Genomic DNA, 20,986 nt, shown 5'->3' on the forward strand with positions numbered 1-20,986 from the left:
GGAGTTTCTATCACTGGAGGTTTTTAAGAGCAGGTTGGATAAACACTGTCAGGGATGGTGTAGGTAATACTTAGTCCTGCCTCAGCACTGAAGCTGGACTGGATGACCTATCGAGGACCCCTCCAGTCCTGCAGTTCAATGATCCTGTGCTTCCCATGTATTCACATGACTCCAGGAGCTGGGGCTTTATGTAAAACACCAGTGTCACGGAGTTCCTGGGCGATGCTCTGGAACTGCTCCCTACGAAGCCAGGCAGGACTCTGGGGAAGTCTCCTCTCTGGGAGCAGCCTGTCTGCAGGACACACAGCTCACCCGGCTTCCCCCTTCCTCGGTCTGACCTCGGAGCATTCAGCATCCTCTGCCCCTCCCTGTGCTTCCCACAGCGAGTCCGCCCAGGCGGGGTCCTGGGGAAGCCAGAGGGTCCTGCCCCCCAACTCCGCAGTCAGACGGGACTCTCAGCCAGCCAGGAAAACAGAAGGTTTATTAGACGACAGGAACACGATCTAACACAGAGCTTGTAGGTGCAGAGAGCAGGACCCCTGAGCTGGGTCCATTTTGGGGGGCAGTGAGCCAGACAACCCCGTCTGCACTTCACTCCATGTCCCCAGCCAGCCCCAAACTGAAACTCTCTCCAGCCCCTCCTCCTCTGGGCTTTGTCCCTTTCCCAGGCCAGGAGGGCACCTGATTCCTTTGTTCTCCAACCCTTTAGCTCTCACCTTGCAGGGGGGAAGGGCCCAGACCATCAGTGGCCAGGAAACAGGGTGTCGGCCATTCTCTGTGTTCAGACCCCTGCCCACACCTGCCCTCTAGGGCTCTGCAATGATCAAACACCCTTATCCCACCCCCTAGATACTTCAGAACTGCATAGGGGAAACTGAGGCACCCCCCACAATATTCAGAGGAAACATGAAGAACAGTCCCACTTCATCACAAGCAGATATTGCATGATTTGTGCTCACATGGTAAGTGGTGGCAGTGCTGCTGCAGCAATCCAAGAGCGACCCTGTTGGGTGGTATGGGAAATGTGCGCTCGCCGACACTGTCTAAACCAGCATGCCCGAGCAAGGCCTCCTGGGCGCGTGTTCCACTCCACCAAACCCCCTGGGGCGGGGACAGGATAGAGGTCTTGCTTCCAAGGGGTGTGTGCGGAGTCTGCTGGGGCAGGAAGATGCCCTCCAGCCAGCACCTGCATGGCCGTGAGGAACAGGAAGCAGAAAGCCAGCGTATTTCATCACCGTTCTCCTGACTGCAGGGCCCGAAGCCAAGGGTTGGTTTGCAAAGGTGTTAGCAGAGCTGTGAGCTGCCCGAGCCTGGGAGCAGGGCTGAAGCCGGCCCAGTAGCTGCAGAAGCTGCTTAAGTAGATACTGTACTAGCCCGTGTGGGCTGTGTCCCCCCAGCATTCCCCAGCATGGTGTATGGGAGACCCAGCCCTCAGTGTGCTAGGACCAGGGTGCTGCCTCCCCCAGCCATGCAGCCTGTGGGAATGAACCCGCAAGGAGGCGCTGGCCCCTGGGTGAAGCCAGCCTGGCAGCTGCCAGCAACTGGGAACCCTGGTGTCCCCAGCTGTTCTCTGCAGGTTTGACACGGCCCCTCTCCCCTGTGCTGACTGCTCCAAGCCTGCCTCCCTGCTTTGCCTTCCTCTGAACGGGACCCACCACGGGCCCGAAATAACAAGTCACGGCAGCCATCTCGGGTTGCTGGGCCTGGCTGCTGGGCTGATAAACACACCCAATAACGAGAGTGTGGGCGGTGCACTCTGGCTGTCTGTTCTCCTGTCCGAGGGACTTTTCCAGCTGCGATTCCTGCTGCAAAGCCAGCGATCCACAGTCGTCTGGCTGCTGCGTGTCCCCTGGAACCAGCTGCTGGATCGCAGTAGCTCTCGGATCTGGTAGGCATCGAGGACGGTGAGTAATTATAGGGGCATTACATGCTCACAGGCAGCACCGGGAAAGGTCCTCCCTCTGTCCCGGCCTGTTGGGGAGAACAGCTAGCCCTGACGCGACCCAGCCCTGCTGGCACAGGGAGGGCAGGAGAGCTGCAGGGAAGCTCCATGTCCTACCTCTCCTCTCACAGCTGGGCCACGATGCCACTAGATAGTCAGTTACAGTCGGCTCTATCCCCTGCTGCTCTGGGGGCCACGCCGGGGCCATTCACCGGCTCTCCTGCTTGAGGGGGTTGCTAAGATTCCTTAGTAGCGTGATTGTGTCTGGTGCTAGGGTCAGCCTGTGACCCAAAAACCTCTTAGCCCAACTGACAAGGGGGTGGGGGGGCTTACTGAGAGCTCCTGCATCAGGCGTGAACATTCTGGGGCATGGAAGAATGTCACGCGTGGTCTCACACGAAAGCCGGGGTTATGCTGGTCAACATCCCTGTGAAGTGTCTCACATGCACGGCGCAGGAAGTAGGGGTCTGGGCCAGCCAATTGTGCTTTTAAGCCGGCGAGGTCAAAGTGGTCTCCAAAAGGTGCCACCTCTGGGCAGGAGGTGAGGCTCCTGTCTCTCTGCTGGGCTGTAAATTCTGCCCATTCACATACGAAGTCAAATGTTACTGAGGAGACCCGAGGTCAGTAGGAATGGAGCACGCAGGAAACACCTGGCCCAGGGGCTTATCTGGGCTGTGGGTAAAACCGTGAGCTTGGGGTGTGTGTCTCAAAGGCAGAGGAGACACACGGGGGTTCTGCACCCATGACAGGGATGGAAGCGCATTTGGAAGCAGGGTCTCAGCCAGCCTGGCTTGAAAAGACGGCAGAGGATTTGGGGTGAGATGAACTTCTTCAGGGAGTGCATAACCTGCTAGGCTCAGTCTTTTTAGAAAGCACCTTACAGTTTGTTTTACACGTAACCATTTGTTTCCAGGGTTCTTATCACCATCCCCTGAATCTCTGATGATAAACGTGCCCTTGTTTTCACTAGTAACGTATCGAAGGGCTGCGTGTTCAGCTGGGTTGTCCTGGTCCTTCAGGGAACAGCCGGCCTGGTCAGTCTGAGGGGGGCCAGGGGCTGGACATGGCGGGGAACGCTCTGAGGACTCGGGGTTGGTGTGGGCCTGGTGTTACCCATACAGAGAGGTCAAGGCCTGTGGGGGCCTGGCAGGCAGTGATTGTGCCGTCAGAGGCTGGTGGGTTCAGGGAGCTGATCCACAGCAGGACCAGACAAGACTCCTTCATGCTAAGGGCAGTTGGTGGGGAGGTGCCGCCCAACCTTGGGTGCCCCTGGGGAGCATCACACTGCATTGCTGGGGACAGCGGTTCTAGTCCCCCAACTGCCAGAAGTGACCTAGTGCCATTTCTCCATTACCCCGTGGGAATGATGGTTGCTGCCTCCTAAGGTAGGGGGATGAGGATCTGGTCACTGATTGGTTGTGAATAGCACAGAATTGCTACCACCACCCAATGGAAGAGGAGCTTTGAACTCCGTCTCCAGGCTCCCAGCCCACTGCACCTTCCCCTAGGTTGGAAGGAATTTTGAACAAGGTGTGAGGCCCTTGCTCTTCAGTGCCCTGCACACCCAATGCTGGCCCTGGCGAGGCTCGCAGTTAATTACAGGGAAAGCAACCATTGCGAGAAGGGGGGAGAAACCAGAGTAGGAAGAGCATGTGAGGGGGAAACTGACTTGTATCTGCCTCCACACCTGTCAAAATGGAGATGCCCCGGGAGCTGTCAGGCCGGGGGTGAGGGGCAGCTGTCGCTCTCTGGGTGAATTGATTTAAATCAGAGCAATTGAAATCATCAATTTAAATCATGCTTGAAATCAGCAGATAGGAAACCTTGATTTAACCCTCAGCTTAAACCACCAATTTAGTCCTCTTGCATTGTCCTTTTTAGTCCTTTTCCTAAAGACAGGTTTCAGAGTAGCAGCCGTGTTAGTCTGTATTCGCAAAAAGAAAAGGAGGACTTGTGGCACCTTAGAGACTAACAAATTTATTTGAGCATAAGTGAGCTGTAGCTCACGAAAGCTTATGCCCAAAGGCAGGTTGAGTCTCGCTGGTTGGTAACTGCTGATTTCCAACTGCATGTGGCCTTTACGCTAAATTTGGTGATGCTTTCCGCTACCCCAGGATACACTGCGTCTACACACATTTACTGAAGCAGTTATAGAGCTTGATTTACATTTATTCAGATTCTTGCATTTTACATTTTTATTAGAAACTGGTGAAGAAAACATTCCTGACTTACTCGATGAATCACGTATTTTCGATTTGGATCAAGCTGTCCTTGATTCAAATTCAATTGAAAATGCACAAAACCAGCATTTTATTTATTTTATTAAATGGGCTGGATACATAAGAAAACATTAATAAAAGATGTTTTGCATGTAGCGGTAGCTGCTTGATTAAACGCAGCTCGCATTAGCTGGAGTTAGTGACCGGGTCACCGTGTCGGTCCTCCCGGAGTTGGCACCACCAGGGCTGTTCCTCTCACACCTTGTGGTTCGTAGACGGCAAGAGGAAAATAAACTTTCCTGCTTTTTCAACTCCCCTCCGGTTTCTTAACGCGAGCGAGGCACTGAACTCACTGCGCCAGACGTGAACAAATATTCTCTCGCTACCTAACCTGCAAGAGGCTGCTGCTGTCCGAAGCTGGGCGACCCCTTCCGCAACTCTGGGTCCAGGGGCCTGGCCAGTGACTTCCAGCGGCTCGGCTATTTCCTGCCTGCCCAGCCGGCAGCAGCTGCCCGGCTCCGAGCGCTGCGCTCAGGGATGGCGCTAGATGAACCAGCGGGCTCCAGGCCTGGGCACGGTTGTGAATTTCAGCTTGAATGGTGGCCGGAGCTATCTGTAACCCTGCCCTGGCTGCTGGGGCTGGAACAGGCGGGTTGCGAGCCCCGAAGACAGGGCAGGGGGGCCGGCCGCAACCGCCTCTCCCAGCCGGCGGGCGGGGCCGGGCTGCGCGGACCCCCGGGACCCAGGGCGGGGCGGGGCGAGGCTGCCGCTTGCCGGTGTTGCCGAGGCACAAAGGCGAGGCTGGGCCGGGACTACAGCCCCCAGCGTGCGCCAGGAGCCGGCTGCGCCCGGGGGCAGGTTTGGGTCTAAGCCGGGCAGTGCCGGCGCATCTCTCTGCCTGCCGGGCTGGGCCCCGCGGCCCGCCCGCCCCGCCTGCAGCCGGCGCAGAGCGCGGAGAGGCGGCCGCCAGCGGGGCCGGGGGACCCCGGCGAGGGGCCGGACGCTGCACCGCGGGGCCGGGCTCGGGCATGTGCCCGCTGGGGAGCCGCGGCGCCATCGCACGCAGGGAGAGCGGGGAAAATGGCTGCAGGGGCTTCGGCGCAGGTAGGGCCGGGCCAGGGGGGACCTCGGGTGCACGGGGGCTCTGGGGCGCACGGCGGGGGGCTCTGGGGCGCACGGTCGGGCGAGGGGGGGCTCTGGGGGGCGCACGGCGGGGGGCTCTGGGGCGCACGATCGGGCCGGCGGGGGCTCTGGGGGGCGTATGGCGGGGGGCTCTGGAGGACGCACGGCCGGGCCGGGGGGGGGTCTGGGGGGCGCACAGCCGGGCCGGCTGGGGGGGCGCTCTGGGGTGCACGGGGGGCTCTGGGGGACGCACGGCCAGGCCGGGGGGCTCTGGGGGGCGCACGGCCGGGCCGGGCGTTTCCGCCGGGGGACCCGATCCTGCTCCTGTGCTCCCAGGGGGCCCTCGGGAAGGGAGGAGCGGTGCCATGGGGAGGCACCGAGGGTTAGTGGAGCTTCCAGCCACCAGCCGCTTGCTGCTTCGTTTGTGCTGCAGCTGGGCCCGGGGGAAGCCAGGACTCCTGGGTTCCATCCCCAGCTCTGGGAGAAGAATGGGGCCTAGTGGATGAGGGGCCAGGGGCTGGGAGTTAGGGCTTTGGGTTTTGTTCCTGACTTGCTGTGGGATCTCTCTTAGTCCTTGCCTGTCTCTATGCCCTAGTTTCCCCTCCGTAAAATGGGGATAAGTGAATAACTGCACACGGTCCCGGGCAGTGCAGACAGATAAGGGGTAATTTTCTCCCCTCCCCCATCAAGGCATCTCAGTCCAGCGCACCTGGCAGCATTGCTGCCATTCAAACCCTACTGCTCCCCACCTCTGCAGAGGCCTCCGCCCCCGGCTGCAGTCCCTGCCATTCCGGAGCAGGGGCTCCCCAGCACACCCCGCTTGGAACAGCCAAGCCAGCGAGGCTTGTCCCTGGCTCACTTCCCTTCAGCAGAAAAGGGTGACTCCTGCATCCTCCCGTGGAGCCCAGCGGGGCTTGGTGTGAAGGGGGCAGAGATCCTGGGATGCTGGAATCACATATTGCCTCCTGGGAGTTACACCGCGGCGGGGCCGCAGGAACCGGCCTGCCTCGGCTCGGTCGTTGTTGCTAGCGTTCACGTTGTGGCCCCGGGAGCCCAGGCGCTGATAATGTAGGTACCAGCCAAGAGACAGACGGGTGGACGGGGGAGCACGGGGACAATGCGGCGGTGCTGAGCATGGCAGGCAGCGGGCCCAGCGCGCCGTTGCAGCCTTGCGGCTTGTGAAGGTGCATAATCCTGTCATTTTGTGGCGGCTCCGAGGGGCTTGTTTGCAATGTAGCAGGAGGAAGAGATGGCAGGTGGGTGGGGATGGACAGACTAGCAGAGAAGGAGCCAGTGGAGGGCCGTGAAGAGGGGGCGACGTTGTCGAAGTGAGTCTGGGCTCCGAGTGTCCGCAGGCCGCCGAAGCAGGTGGTGCTGAGCAGGCGCTTTGTTTCCCAGGGGCCCGTGACCTTTGAGGACGTTGCGGTCTATTTCACCAAGGAGGAGTGGAAGAAACTGGCAGGATGGCAGCGGGAGATGTACCGCCACGTGATGATGGAGAATTACCAGCTGGTGGTCTCTCTGGGTGAGCTCCTCAGCCATCCCGTCCCCCGTGGGCAGCAGCCCCCAACTCAGACATTCCTGCTGTAGGGAAATCTGATTGAAAGTGACAATCATGGAACCGTGTGGGGAGGGCGAGGTGTGGGGTGGGGTGGGCTGGGACAGGGTGGGCTGGGGTGGGCACCGGGGTGGGCAAAGCATGGGACCAGGGTGAGCTGGGGCGGGCGAGGCGTTGGATGGGCACTGGGGTGGGCTGGCACCAGGGCAGGCTGGGAAAGGTGAGGCGTGGGGTGGGCACTGGGGTGGGCTGGGACCAGGACAGGCTGGGGTGGGTACCAGGGTGGGCAAAGCATGGGGTGGGCGAGGCGTGGGGTGGGCTGGCACCAGGGCAGGCTGGGAAAGGTGAGGCCTGGGGTGGGCTGGGACCAGTCTGGGCTGGGAAAGGTGAGGCATGGGGTAGGCACTGGGATGGGCTGGGACCCGGACAGGCTGGGGTGGGCACCAGGGTGGGCAAAGCATGCGGTGGGTGAGGCGTGGGGTGGGCACTGGGGCAGGCTGGCACCAGGGCAGGCTGGGAAAGGTGAAGCGTGGGGTGGGCACCAGGGTGGGCTGGGAAAGGTGAGGCATGGGGTGGGCACTGGGGTGGGCTGGCAGCAGGGTGAGCTGGGGTGGGCACCGGGGTGGGAAAAGCATGGGACCAGGGCGGGCGAGGCATGGGCAGGGTATGTGGGGCTGCATAAGCTCCTGTCCGTGCACTTCATCTGTGACCTGCGATATCCCTGCTGACCCCTTGTGCCCTTGTGGGTCTCACTCGGTCCCTGTCTCTGTTTCACCCCGGTTGTGCCTGGTGCCCGCACTGAGCCCCCCCGGGGAATGGCTTATGCCCAGGTCTGGCCTCGTAGCCCTGGTCAATGCATTGTTTGTGCAGGCTTGTCCGAGGGCTTGAGGCGCTGTTGGAGTGGGGAGCCCTGGTGGGGGAGATGCTGTCTGGCCCCTGAGGGAATTTACCGCTCTGACTGCCTCACACAGGAAGGGCCTTTAGCGCCAACTCTGATGACTGATTCACACCTGACACCCCCCCCCCCACCAGAGCAGCCCAGGAGAGCCTGAGCGAGGGTCCTGGGACAGTGCCAGAAACCAACTGTGCTTCTCCCCCGGACCCAGGCTGTGCAAGCCCCAAACCTGAGCTCGTCTCGAAGCTGGAACGAGGGGAAGAGCCGCCTGCCGGGGACGGCCAGGACCTGCAAGCGAGGGAGAGCCCCAAAGGCCCCGTCCCAGGTGAGTGATGCAGACGCCTTTGCAGACCCAGTTCCCAGTCTGGACCAGAACTGGATGGCCTGATATGCCGCCTCTGGGTGTTCCTAGCTCCTGCCCGCTCCGAGGCCCTGCCCCCTCCTTCCCCCGCTTTGCCCCGGGTTGTCACTGATGGCTGGGCAGCATGGGCATACGATGGCCCAGGTGCAAACAGCAACACACGGCCCGAGATGAGAGAATCAGGCTGTCCCGGAGTCCCCGGGCGATGCTCTGGAACTGCTCCCTACGAAGCCAGGCAGGACTCTGGGGGAGTCTCCTCTCTGGGAGCAGCCTGTCTGCAGGACCCACAGCTCACCCGGCTCCCCCTTCCTGGGTCTGACCTCAGAGCATTCAGCATCCTCTGCCCCTCCCTGCGCTTCCCACAGCGAGTCCGCCCAGGCAGGGTCCTGGGGGAGGCCAGAGGGTCCTGCCCCCCAATTCCACAGTCAGACGTGACTCTCAGCCAGCCAGTAAAGCAGAAGATTTATTAGACGACAGGAACATGGTCTAACACAGAGCTTGTAGGTGCAGAGAACAGGACCCCTCAACTGGGTTCAATTTGGGGGGCAGTGAGCCAGACAACCACATCTGCACTTCACTCCATGTCCCCAGCCAGCCCCAAACTGAAACCCTCTCCAACTCCCCCTCCTCTGGGCTTTGTGCCTTTCCCGGGCCAGGAGGGCACCGGATTCCTTTGTTCTCCAACCCTTTAGCTCTCACCTTGCAGAGGGGAAGGGCCCAGGCCATCAGTTGCCAGGAAACAGGGTGTCGGCCATTCTCTGTGTCCAGACCCCTGCACACACCCGCCCGCTAGGGCTCTGCAAGGATCATACAGCCTTATCCCACCCCCTAGATTCTTAAGAACTGCATAGAGGAAACTGAGGCACCCCCACAATATTCAGAGGAAACATTAAGAACAGTCCCGCTTCATCACACCTCTCCCCCCTTCGAGACCGAACTGAGCGGGGTCACTTTAGCTGGTGACCTGGGGAAGTTCGAAGCCACCAACATTCCCATGGATGCCCCAGCATCTCTCCCGTTCCTTGGTGGGAGTTACACCAGGCCCTTCCAGTTTCACACCCTCCCTTAGGTCGGGGGTGGTCGATAGCACTCGCATGCCACACATGGGAAGGTTTATGCGGCCTGTGCCCTTTTGCCACCCCAAAACCCCTGGGGGTCAAATTGGGAGCGGGTCTTCTCCCAGCGCTCCAGTCTGGAGGCCTGCAATTCGGGCTCTCTTGGTTAAAAAAACCCCATCTTGACCTGGGCCACAGACTGTTCATTTACAGAACTAGCATGGAGACATCCCTTTCTCAACAACCTTGTCTCCCCAACAAACTGGCCAAACACAGCCACTTGGTTAGAGGACTGTTTAACTTTAACAGCTTTCACTCCATCTGAGACCTTCTCAAAGCTATCCACACTGGATCCTCCAACAGGAAAGTCAGTGGCTTCATTCACAACAGAAACTTTCTGGCTGTTAGGAACTGAAACTTTCTTGATTAAATCACTTTCACACCCTTCAGTTGCAGTAAACTGCTTGCAAAGACTCCAGGAGGATTCCTTTCCCTGGGGCTTTTCTATGCAACAATTCACCCTTCACAGAAATTCTGCCCTTACCCTCTTCACCTAGGGCTTGCTCTAGAGGAACACTTTCCTGAGCAACAACAGACTCTTTCTGGGTCTCACTTACATCCAGAATCACGTCTGGTCCATCAGGCGGATTCCTACACAATCCCCTTTCAGGCAAACTAACAGACTCCCTAGATAAAAGGTTGGAAGCCTTCTCCTTCCCTTTGCCACACACAAGTTCAGGAATCTTTTCCTTCTTGCTACAGGTTTCCACACCATCAGTAGGTAACACAATCAAATCACCTTTCTGCTCTCCTTGTGCCCTGGCTAGGATCTCACCCTGATTAGACAAAGCTGCTTCACCCTTTCTCAGCCACACACTAGCAACGGGCAAAATACAAGCACCAGAATTGTCTGGTCTCTGGGATTTTGTTAAGACAGTAACTGGATGCAACCTAGTTACAGGGCCATTCTCCCGAGCAGACACAAACTTAGGACCATTCCCTTCCTGGGCTTTAGCTGAATCCAGAACCAACTCTGAGACAACTGCACTATTCTCAACCATCACAGGCTGAAAGGCCCATTCTGTCCGCTCCACAGACAAAGAAGAGCCGGAGACACTTTCTCCTTTCCCAGACACACAGCTCGGGATCTCATGCCCCTGGTCCCAGCCCCAGGGCTGTTCACAGACAACGGCTTGGAGACCGGGGTAGCTCCCTCCATAGGCAAGTCAATACCCCTGACAGACACAGGCATGTTTCCTTCCCTGTCCCAATTCTCCACCCAGCTAACAGGTAAGGTGCAGGGACACTCACCTTCCACTCTCCTCACCTTCCCACCCTGCTGACTAGACACAGCCATCAGCTCACAAGGCTGCCTAGGCTCATCCAAACTTTCCTTACAAAGCACCTTGCCACTCCCAACAGATCCCCTGCCCTGCCTGTGTCTCCCCCCACTCAGCTGGGGTCTCAGCTCCCACTGTGCTCAGCGCTGCCCTTGCTGTCCCAGTGGGGGTAGGCAGTGAGCTCTCTGCCTTCCTCACTGCATCAGAGCCAGCGTGAGCCCCCTCTCCGGTGTGTAAGGGGGTGGGGAGCATCTCTTTGTCCCACCCAGCCCCAGAGGTTTGGTTACAGGCAGGCAGGTAGCCTGAGCCTAACAGCTCCTCCCCGCTGCCAGCCAGGTCATCTGCATTTTCACTGACCATTTCCCTCTCCGCCGATTGGTTCCCTGGATTCAAATTCAAACCCTTGGCAGTTACAGGAGCAGGCCTGGATCCTGTCCCAAAAAGACACAGTCACCCCCCAACAGGGTCTCACAGCTGATATCCTGGAGAACCCCAATGACCAGCCAGACCCACCCCTCCTGGGTCTGCACAGGGATCTGGGCCATAGGCAGGGCGAGGGGCTTCATCCCTGGGACCCTCACACAGCCCCTCAGCATCTGAGGCTGCACCACCAGGGGCCTGACAACAGGTCTCTGTGTCCCAGGATCTCGCCACCCCAGGAATGTCTCCCCATTGACCATCACCACCTGCTCCCACTGTGCTTTGGGGAACTTTCCAATGTGCAACCCTCTCTTTTTGCACAGGGTTACAATGTCCTTCTTAAGGAGATGGTGACAGGCCATCACTCCGCTATTCCCGAGTTGTTGTGGACTCGCAGGCCTGTGTGCTCTCAGCTCTCCACGGTTTCCAGGGAGAACCCCTATGTGCCAGCCCTTCTCGAGGTCACCACCTCTTTGCCAGGGTCGAGCTGCAGACTCCTCCGCCCCTGGGACCGCTTGCTGCAATCCCCAGGGGAACCTTGTTACTGCAAAAGTCCTTCTCTCTTCCCGGGCCAAGCCGCAGGCTCCTCCACCCCTGAGACTGCTCACCGCAGTCCTCAGGGGGGCCCCATTACTGCACAGTCCTTCTTGCTGGTCACACACTCCCAGGGGTTAACCGCCCCCCGAAACCGCTCCTCTCTGAGCCTTCAGCACGCCTGGTCCTTGTCAATCCCCCTTTGTTTTTCTGCTCCCCAGTCACTTACTGCAGGAAGTGTCATCCACAGGGTGCAGTACATCCCACCCCTGCCACCAGTTGTCACAGAGTCCCGGGGGATGCTCTGGAGCTGCTCCCTATGAAGCCAGTCAGGACTCTGGGGGAGTCTCCTGTCTGGGAGCAGCCTGTCTGCAGGACACACAGCTCACCCGGCTCCCCCCTTCCTGGGTCTGACCTCGGAGCATTCAGCATCCTCTGCCCGTCCGTGCACTTCCCACAGCGAGTCTGCCCAGGTGGGGTCCTGGGGAAGCCAGAGGGTCCTGCCCCCCAACTCCGCAGTCAGACGGGACTCTCAGCCAGCCAGTAAAACAGAAGGTTTATTAAACGACAGGAACATGGTCTAACACAGAGCTTGTAGGTGCAGAGAACAGGACCCCTCAGCTGGGCCCATTATGGGGGGCAGTGAGCCAGTCAACCCCGTCTGCACTTCACTCCATGTCCCCAGCCAGCCCCAAACTGAAATCCTCTCCAGCCCCCTCCTCCTCTGGGCTTTGTCCCTTTCCCGGGCCAGGAGGGCACCGGATTCCTTTGTTCTCCAACCCTTTAGCTCTCACCTTGCAGGGGGGAAGGTCCAGGCCATCAGTTGCCAGGAAACAGGGTGTTGGCCATACTCTGTGTCCAGACCCCTGCGCACACCTGTGGGCTCTGCAACGATCATACACCCTTATCCCACCCCCTAGATACTTCAGAACTGCATAGGGGAAACTGAGGCACCGCCACAATATTCAGAGGAAACATTAAGAACAGTCCCGCTTCGTCACACAGGCCTGGAGACTTCCAGGCCCATAGTTTCTAGCCTGCCCAGGCACAGCTGTAGTGACCGCAGGTGTGAATGACCAGGTCCCTCTGTAACCGGTGTAATGGGCATGTCCAGTTATCACACGTGCAAACGCTGTCTCTGCACTAGTGCTCACAGTTTGTTCTCCGCCCTGCGCCTCACGTAATCACATGTCCTGTTAGCTTGTCTGACCCATCTCTCCGTCCTTGCTCCTGTCGATCTCCCTGCGCCTCTTCCCCACTGCTGGGGAACGTGTCCCACGCGCTCTGTGCGCAGCTCTTGATCGATTCCCCACCCAGGGTTTAGTGCCCATGACCCAGCAGGGGGCACCCGAACTCTGTCCAGAAGAGCCCCACGTGTGTGACGTGCTGGGACTGACAGATCTTTAATAGGAACTCCCGGCCGGGCGGCGGGCACTGCAGCACCATGGTCTGGGCATGTGCTCTGGTCTCCTGGTTTCCTATTGCTCAAACCCCCAGGTTGGGAGGGAGCCCAGATACTAGAGCAGGGGTTGAGAAGGGGGTGGGCTCCCCCACTCCTGGGTCACAGACGCTCATGGCAGGTGACTCATTCAGGGCTGCACATGGAGGGTTTCCAGTGGGACTGGGAGCTGGGACTCCTGGGTTCTTATTCCCAGCTCTGGGAGGGGAATGGGATCTGCTGGGAGGTTGGGAGCCAGGATGCCTGGGATCTGTTCCGAGATCTGCCAGTGATATGCTTTGAGACCTTGGGCAAGTCACAGCCTCAGTTTCCCCATTGGTAGCTGGGGATGATCTTTTCTCCCAGGAGGGCTGCGAGGCTCAGTGCCTGGGGTTGGAGGGGGTGCGACTGCTCAAGGAAGATGCGGGGTGTGTGGGGTCCAGCCGCTGAGGGCTGCCCTGGGAACGAGGGAGAGGTGCTGGGCGGGCTGTGGAGAGCTGACGGGTCTTTCTTTCCCTGCAGACCCTTCCAAGCGCCGGATCTCGTGCTGCACGACCACGGTCATTTCCAAGAGGAAGGAGCTCTCGCTGGCTGACCGCGTCAAGCTGCTGCAGGCCCTGGAGTCACCCACCGCCTCCCTGTCCAGCGTGGCCAAGCTGTTTGGGATCTCCAAGAGCCAGGCAGGCCGGATCGGCCGCAGCCGGGAGCAGATTCTGGCTGACTGGCGCACCAACGCCAACCCGCTGCGGAAGCGCAAGCGGGAGGGCAAGGGAGGGGAGGTGGAGGACGCGCTGTTCCTCTGGTTCCAGCAGGCCCTGGCCAGGGGGGAGAGGCTCTCAGGCCCGATCCTGAAGGCCAAGGCCCAGGAGCTGGCCCTGCACGCAGGCCGGGAGTTCGAGGCCACGGACGGCTGGCTCTGCCGGTGGAAGACCCGCCACAACATCGTCTTCAAGCGGCAGCACAGCGAGAAGCAGGATACGGACGTCGGCAGCACCCAGAGCTGGGTGATCGAGGTGCTGCCCTCCCTGCTGGCCGGCTACAGTGCCGAGAACGTCTTCAGTGCCGATGAGACCGGGCTGCTCTACCGCGGCTACCCTGACCGGGACCCGCCGCTCCTGGGCAGCAAGAAGGCCAAGGACCGGGTCTCCGTCCTCTGCTGCGCCAACCATGCTGGCACGGAGAAGAGGCGCCTGCTGGTGGTGGGCAAGAGCCAGCGGCCGCGGTGCCTGCCCAAGGACCTGCGCGCCCTGCCCGTCATCTACGCCAGCTCGGCCAACGCCTGGGTGACCGCGCACGTCTTCCAGGAGTGGGCGCTGCAGTGGGACCAGGAGCTGCGGCGTGACCAGCGCAAGGTCCTGCTCTTCCTGGCCCACAGCAGCGCCCACCCCCACGAGCTGCAGGCCAAGCTGCATCACATCAAGCTGGCTTTCTTCCCCCCCAACACCAGCAGCATCATCCAGCCCATGGACATGGGTGTCACCCGCAACCTGAAGGGGCACTACCGGGCGCTGGTGGCGGCCAAGGCCCTGCTGAGCCCGGAGCAGGGGCGGGCAGGGCGGGCGGCCGAGATCGCCGGGCGGGTCACGCTGCTGGACGCCGTTTACATGCTGCACCAGGCGTGGAGCCTGGTCCGGCCGGCCACGGTGCAGAGCTGCTTCCGGAAGGCCGGCTTCCACCTGGCGCCCTTTGAGCGGGAGGAGCTGGACCTGCTGCCGTTGGCTGACGTGCCCCGGCCGGCCTTCATGAGCGAGCAGGACTTCAGCGAGTTCGTCGGCATGGACGCGGAGGAGCCGGCCGTGGGCGAGATGACCAGCGAGGAGTGGGCGCTGGCCCAGAGGAGCCAGTGGGCCGAGGCCACCGAGTGCTCGGAGGAGGACGGGGACCTGGACCCGGGGAGCCGTGTCACCACTGCTGAGGCCCTGGCCGGTCTGTCTGCCGCCATGAAGTGGTGCCAGCTGCATGGCCTGGTCTACCACTGGGAGAGACTGCTGGAGACGGAGAGCGCCATGCAAATGGCCGCCGTGGCCGAGCCCAGCCAGAGCCGGGCCCCTGGCTGCTCCCGCCATGTGCCCGGCGTGGGGCTGCCGGCTCCGCCCGGGCTGGGCTCGGCCCTGCTCTGACCCCTGCAGTGCTGCCCTCTGACCCACACCCCACCCTTCCCCCGGGGGGCACGGGGGGCTCCGGCAGCAGGGGCCGCATGGCAGGGCGAGCCCAGTGCCGCAGGCTGCCCGCAGTGCAGGGAGGGGAGGGGCCGGGGGTTCTCCAGGGCTCAGTGTCTAGACTGCCGGTAGATCAGGCTGGGGGGGCACCGGGGCTGGGGGTGTGGAGCAGAGGGGGGGAGGAGTGAGGAGGAGAGGACAGACAGCATGGTGTGGGGGAGAGACGAGGCTTCTAGTGGTCTGGTCATTCCCAAGGGACGGGTCTCCCTCCCCACATCCCCAGTACGGTGGCCAGGTGCCCCAGGGATGGGTCTCGCTCCACTCTCAGTCTCCCCCTGTAGGGTGCCCCAGGGACAAATTCCCCTCCCCCAGTAGGGTGGCCCAGCGCTGGGTCTCTCCTGTAAGATGGTTTCCCCCGGCAGGTCTGTCCTTGGAGGAGATATCTTCGTGCCTGTGACTGGCTGGCTCTTCCCATGCCCTCTGTGGCTCCTGGCTGCTCCATGGTGCCCTGCTGGCGGGTTTAACCCCTCTGCCAGCGCTGGCCATGGACTTTGTCTGGACACAGAGCCTGTCACGTGATGGTGTCTCTGCTCCGAGCGCTCCCTCTGCCTAAGGAGCCACTGGCGTCCCCTTACACCCACACAGCTGGCTCTGGCTCTAAGGGGCAGGGGTTGCCCTGTGGGGGGCTGTTTCTGCCCTTGGCATCTCTCCTTCCTCTGCCCCACTCCCGCAGGTCAGTGCCAGGGCTCTGCTGGGAGTTCCACCGCCCCCAGCTCCCCTTGCAGCCCTGTTCCAGGGGAATCCCACCCGCTGCCCCCCGGGCTCCCAGGCGTCGCCCAGCGGAGAGATGTGCAGGTGGCCTGGCCAGTAGAACTGGGGCTAACAGCAGACTCCAGGCCAGGCGGGAGCTTGGGGGTGGCTGCAGATCTCAGCTGGGCTGGACCCTGGGGTGAGGCTGCCCCCCCGAGCTGTCTGGGAATGCCAGTTCCCGTGTGCAGGGTGGAGGTAGCTGCTGACACACCCTTTGCATGGTCCAGGCGACTGAGCCTGGGCTCGGGCAGCGTCTGTGGTCTCGTTACCTGTCATCAAAGCTGCTAAGCACTACAACCATAGAGCAGCCGTGAACAGGCGTCCCTTAGTTCCCGGCCAGGCTGACGGAAATCCCTGGCCAGTGGCCGGTCTCTGGTTGCGAGGGGAACATCACAGCCCAGCCCAGGAGCTGAGATCCTTCCCCCCCGCCCGTATGACCGGGTGCCAGCAGCCAGGCTGGGGGCCTGTGTGGCTGGGCTGTGGCACGGAGCTGGGCTGCACTAAGCACGCCCGGCTTGGCCCCGCTGGATCGGAGAGCTGCCCAAGCGCTGCCTATCGCGCTGGGCTCTGCCTGGGCTGTGGCTCCCCAATGCAGCGGCTCTGGAAGCTCTCGTGCTGTGAGCCAGCCATGGAAGGGCAAGTTGGGCTGAGTCCGATCGCCTTTGTCCTCAGCGGCATCACAGCCCTAAGCCAGGGGCTTTCAGGTTGTGGGCTGCAGACACCTGGGGGTCCTCAGACTGTCTAGGATTTCCAAGGGGGCTGCCCCTCCATTCGGAACTTTGTAGGGTCTGCAAATGAAAGAAGGTTGAAAACCCCTGAGTGAGGCAGACCTGGTTCCTAGCCCTGCCCGTAGCGGGCGGGGGGGAGGGGCAGGGGCAGGCTCGGCAGCACATGGCCCTGACGTGTTCTGAGTCTTCGAGAGCTAAACTGGGTCTGAGAGCAGACGGAGGTGCATGGTGGTTACAGAAGCACGTTTAACCCTTTATCTGCTGCTCCTCCAATGAGAAACATCCCAGTCCCCTGCAGCGAGGCCCCTGCTTTGGCTGGCTGTCCAGGGGGAGTATGGCTGTGAGCGTCAACTGTGTAAAGTAAAATAGTCACCCAGTGATTTGGCATTGGGGCTGATTGCTGCCTGCTCTCCCAGTGTGGAAGAAAAAGGGATGTCAGGTATGTCCTTCCAGCCCTACGGGACACCTGCCCTGGGGCTTGGGGTTTTGATTCTGCAGGGTGGAGGTTGTTCATCCTGCTAAACTAATGTATCCATTGACCCTTTCGTCTGTCCTATGACATCTAGTGTTCAAATATAACCCTCGTGTAGACTCGAATGCCGCTATCCCCGTTGCCTTGGCCAAAATCCCACGTGGATTTCTGCCCTTCTTGGTTATGCAGCATGAGTCGCTGGGAACAGGGTATCTGCCGCCTAGCCTGACTCGTGTGTGCGTGTGACCGTAGACCAGAAACATGGAACTGTAACAGTGAAATAAAGCAGAGCTGTTGGACACAGCCAGTGCGGTGTGTTGCATTGCTCTCTGTTTAACTTGCTGCACCTTACTGCAGAGGTGTCTGAGCATTGCCTAGCCAAGAGCCCAGTGGCAGCTTGTCCTAGGCCTGTATCTTTGCTTGGTTCTGATCCTGCAACACTGCAGAGTCAGACACCACAGCCTCCGGCCGGTGACGACACTAGCTGGGGAGGGCTCTGAGTTACTACCTTGAATTCTCTCCCAGGTGTCTGGCTGGTGGGTCTTGCCCATACGCTCAGTGTCTCACTGATCACGGTATTTGGGGTCAGGAAGGCATTTCCCCCCAGGTCAGATTAGCAGAGACCCTGGTGGGATTTCACCTTTCTCTGCAGCGTGGGGCACAGGTTAGTTTAAACTTGAAAGTGAACTTGAAGTCTTTAAACCGTGAGGTGAGGACGTCAGTAACTCAGCCAGAGGTCAGGGGCTGTTACAGACGTGGGTGGGGGAGGTTCTGTGGCCTGCGTTGTGCAGGAGGTCAGACTAGACGATCACAATGGTCCTTCTGCCCATGCAGTCTGAGATCCCAGTGCAGGTTTGCAGCTGGCTTTGCAGAGGATGACTGCAGTGGGCATAGTTCATGCTTTGGTTCAACACCCTCTTTTCCTGATCGGGCTCCTGCGCTTAGTGGGTTTCATGTCTGTTGAAACTCTTCTGTTTCCCTCCAGCGTCCCACCTGGTCCCTGTCGGCTTCAGTTACCGTCTGCCAGCAAGAGCCAGGCTGTGAGACTGGGCCTGTCCCAGCCTAGCAGGATTGGGCCCCAAGGGGTGGGCGATACGCTCTGATGGGGGGGTTCTGCCTGTTGAGGCTTTTCTGGGGTTCATTTACACTCAGTCACTCTGGCCTCTTGGCCTTTGAGTGATTTTGGGTGCCTGGTTTCTGGGGGTGCCCCTTGCGGCCTGGTTCTCTGGGTTCTTCGCTGGTCCCGTCACCATGCTGGCTGAGTAGTACGGCTGCCCGCAACCAGTGACACTCCCCTGCGGGGTGGAGAAGGGAAGCCCCTTTTCTCACAGCTCTGGCTGTTTTGCCAAAGGGGGAACCTGCGACTCAGCAGCTGTTATGAGTGCACATGCTGGTCACGGTTGGGAGTTGGCAGAGACTGGTCCCGGGGGGCAAGGGGAGCAGCTACCCACAAGGCTGAAGACCCAGATCAGTGCGTACACAGCAGTGGTGCTCATTATCCACATGGCGGCAGTGCCCAGTCCAGCTGAGCCCCTGGGCCTGTTGGACTAGGCACTGGACAGAGTGGGAACAAAGGCAGTCCCTGCCCCGGGGTCAGCCCAGGGCTCACAAAGTTAGACAAATGGGGGTGGGGGGGAGGCAGCCAGACAACAGTTGGGGTGTGACAAAGTGAGATTTTTCACCTTGTGTTGCATGTAAGTCTTGCCGTACTGTACTAATACGGTGCGTTCCTCAGTTTCCCTGTCTGCTGCACCAATGCCTAGGTGGTGGGAATTGGGTGTGTGACTTTTGCTGAGGCCCTTGGGGCAGGTGAGGTGGTTCCAGCTGCCTGCATGTGGGCTATGGCTACGGTGCCCTTCGTAACCTGGGACCCAGGAGGGGAATGTGACCAGGTCATACTCTGCTCAGGAAGCAGGACAAAGACCGGAGGGAGGCCAGGCAGCTGGGTCCAGGGCAGTCTGCTGTAGGGGACTGGAGAAGGGAGGTCAAGGTGTCTGGCCTGGGATTCTCCAAGATGGACTTGGATGAAAGTCACTGATTTCTGTGCTAACAAGCTCTGTTCTATGCTGTGTTCCTGTCGACTAATAAACTTTCCATTTTACACTGGCTGAGAGTCACGTCTGACCGCGGAGTTGGGGGGCAGGACCCTCTGGCTTCCCCAGGAGCCCGCCTGGGTGCACACGCTATGGGAAGCGCACGGAGGGACAGAGGATGCTGAATGCTCCGAGGTCAGACCCAGGAAGGGGGGAGCCGGGTGAGCTGTGTGTCCTGCAGACAGGCTGCTCCCAGAGAGGAGACTCCCCCAGAGTCCTGCCTGGCTTCATAGGGAGCAGGTCCAGAGCATCACGGGGGATGCCGTGACAGGGTTCAGTGGGAGTCTTGGTTCCCCACAATGGTGAGGCAGAGGCAGCTCCTCCACATGGATACGGCCGGGCGGGGGATTCCCCATCCACACCCTGGCCGATCCAATAAACAGCACCGAGAAGCCGCCTGTTCCTTTCCATGCCCTGGACTTTGTAGGTGCAAGGACCCTTTCCCGATCTCCTCACCCCCACGGCAGCGCTGATTGCTGCTGCATTAACACCACAGCAGAACCCGGCTCCTCCATTCACACTGCAGCCAAGCAGGCTCGGGCCAGCATGTTCCCGGAGGGAGCCTGGCCCATCATCCGTATCCCTCGAGGAGAAACCCGGGTGTGTGTACCCTGAGCAGCAGCGACTCAGAGTCTGGGCCAACAGGCTGGGGCTTGCAGGGCTCACGCTGCGGTGTTAAAACTAACTGTGGAGATGGCGGGCTGCAGGGCAGGCGCTGAAGCTTGGGGGAGCAGGTGGGCTTCAGAACCCGAGCTCCAGCCCAAGCCCCAACATCGACGGCTGTTTTTAGCGCTGTCCAGTTGGGCTCTGAGTCGCTGCCCTGTGCTGTGTGGACGGAGCTCCAGAGCCCACCAGGACTATTTCCCTGCCTGGCACCTGAGCTTTGGGCTGAGAATGGGGCTGGGCTACACGGTGGAGAGCATGTGCCACAGCTAATCCTGTCCTGCCCAGCAGCCCAGGACCCATCCTGCATGACCCTGGCCGTGTCAGCAGTACTTGGAATATGTATTAATAATGTTTAGATAAAGGCTATTAGGCAGTAAATCTACTGGTCTTTATACAAACCTCTCCACTGTGTCACTCTTACAGATACTGAATGCACAGTTTCAACCGAACCCTTCTGCCTGCAGGACGCGCATTCCCCTGGGATCTCCTCGTGGAGATGAGGTCTCGGTCTCTGTAGGGACGCCATAGCCTGCAGTGTCGCTCACCTGGACACCTGGTGCTGGCCCCCAGCAGCATTCCAGCCTTGCGTTCATCGCTGCTGGACTCAGCTGCTGGGGAACAGAAATCTGCAGCCTGTATCCAAAGTGGTGCCGGTGCAGGGATCCTGCCCTCAGAGCAGACACAGCTCGTGGTCCTGCTTGGATCAGCCACTAAGTCTACAGGGCTGTCTTAAAGTCCCCTATTTCCTCCATTGACTCCCTGGGCCCTGTGTTGCTTTGTGATGCATCGTCCTTCTTTGCGAGTTGCATTTGTTCACAGGGACGTGTGCGCCCAGCGCTTTGCCCAGACGAGGATGGGAACAGGCAGGTTCCACTCTAATACCTGCTGTGTCCCGTGTCCCAGGCAGCTGGGGCAGGAAGCGGAGAGAGATGCCCCTGCTGGTTATTAATATTGGTGTATGCGGTGGGGCTACAGTGATAACACGGGTAGCAGTGATGTTGGAGGAGCCCTCAGTGGGTCCAGTCTGGCTTTGACCCCAGTGTCCTGCCTCCAGCCCAAAGACAGAAGGAGACAGTCTCTGCTCTGAAGAACTTATGATCTAAGGCCCTGATCCTACAACCCCCCAGATTGCCTAGCCAGCTCTGCTGCCTGAATTTAGGACTAGCTGGGATCA

At 60.0% G+C, this 20,986-nt stretch overlaps 1 protein-coding gene and 1 long non-coding RNA gene across 2 annotated transcripts; both read left to right on the plus strand.

Moving 5' to 3' along the window:
- Positions 1-1,929: 1,929 nt before the first annotated feature.
- Positions 1,930-3,880, plus strand: LOC122458453. The gene is made up of 3 exons (XR_006278507.1): positions 1,930-2,191; positions 2,451-2,452; positions 3,838-3,880. It is a non-coding gene; the product is annotated as an uncharacterized LOC122458453 (long non-coding RNA).
- A 696-nt stretch (positions 3,881-4,576) lies between these two features.
- On the plus strand, positions 4,577-19,159 carry LOC119852248 (tigger transposable element-derived protein 3-like). The gene is made up of 5 exons (XM_043507100.1): positions 4,577-5,045; positions 5,121-5,265; positions 6,682-6,808; positions 7,948-8,061; positions 13,407-19,159. The coding sequence occupies exons 2-5, from the start codon at positions 5,242-5,244 to the stop codon at positions 15,002-15,004; spliced, it is 1,863 nt and encodes a 620-aa protein (XP_043363035.1). The 5' UTR covers positions 4,577-5,045; positions 5,121-5,241; the 3' UTR covers positions 15,005-19,159.
- The last annotated feature ends 1,827 nt before the right edge of the window (positions 19,160-20,986 follow it).

Source organism: Dermochelys coriacea, chromosome 2 (genome assembly GCF_009764565.3).
Source record: "Dermochelys coriacea isolate rDerCor1 chromosome 2, rDerCor1.pri.v4, whole genome shotgun sequence".
NCBI classification, from domain to species: Eukaryota; Metazoa; Chordata; order Testudines; family Dermochelyidae; genus Dermochelys; species Dermochelys coriacea.

What these genes read in the sequence shown, in the direction of transcription:
- LOC119852248 (XM_043507100.1), top strand. Translation starts at nt 5,242, where the DNA reads ATGGCTGCAGGGGCTTCGGCGCAG. An exon ending in CTGCAGGGGCTTCGGCGCAG is followed by an intron (nt 5,266 to 6,681) that starts GTAGGGCCGGGC and finishes TTTGTTTCCCAG; the next exon opens with GGGCCCGTGACCTTTGAGGA. An exon ending in CCCCAAAGGCCCCGTCCCAG is followed by an intron (nt 8,062 to 13,406) that starts GTGAGTGATGCA and finishes CTTTCCCTGCAG; the next exon opens with ACCCTTCCAAGCGCCGGATC.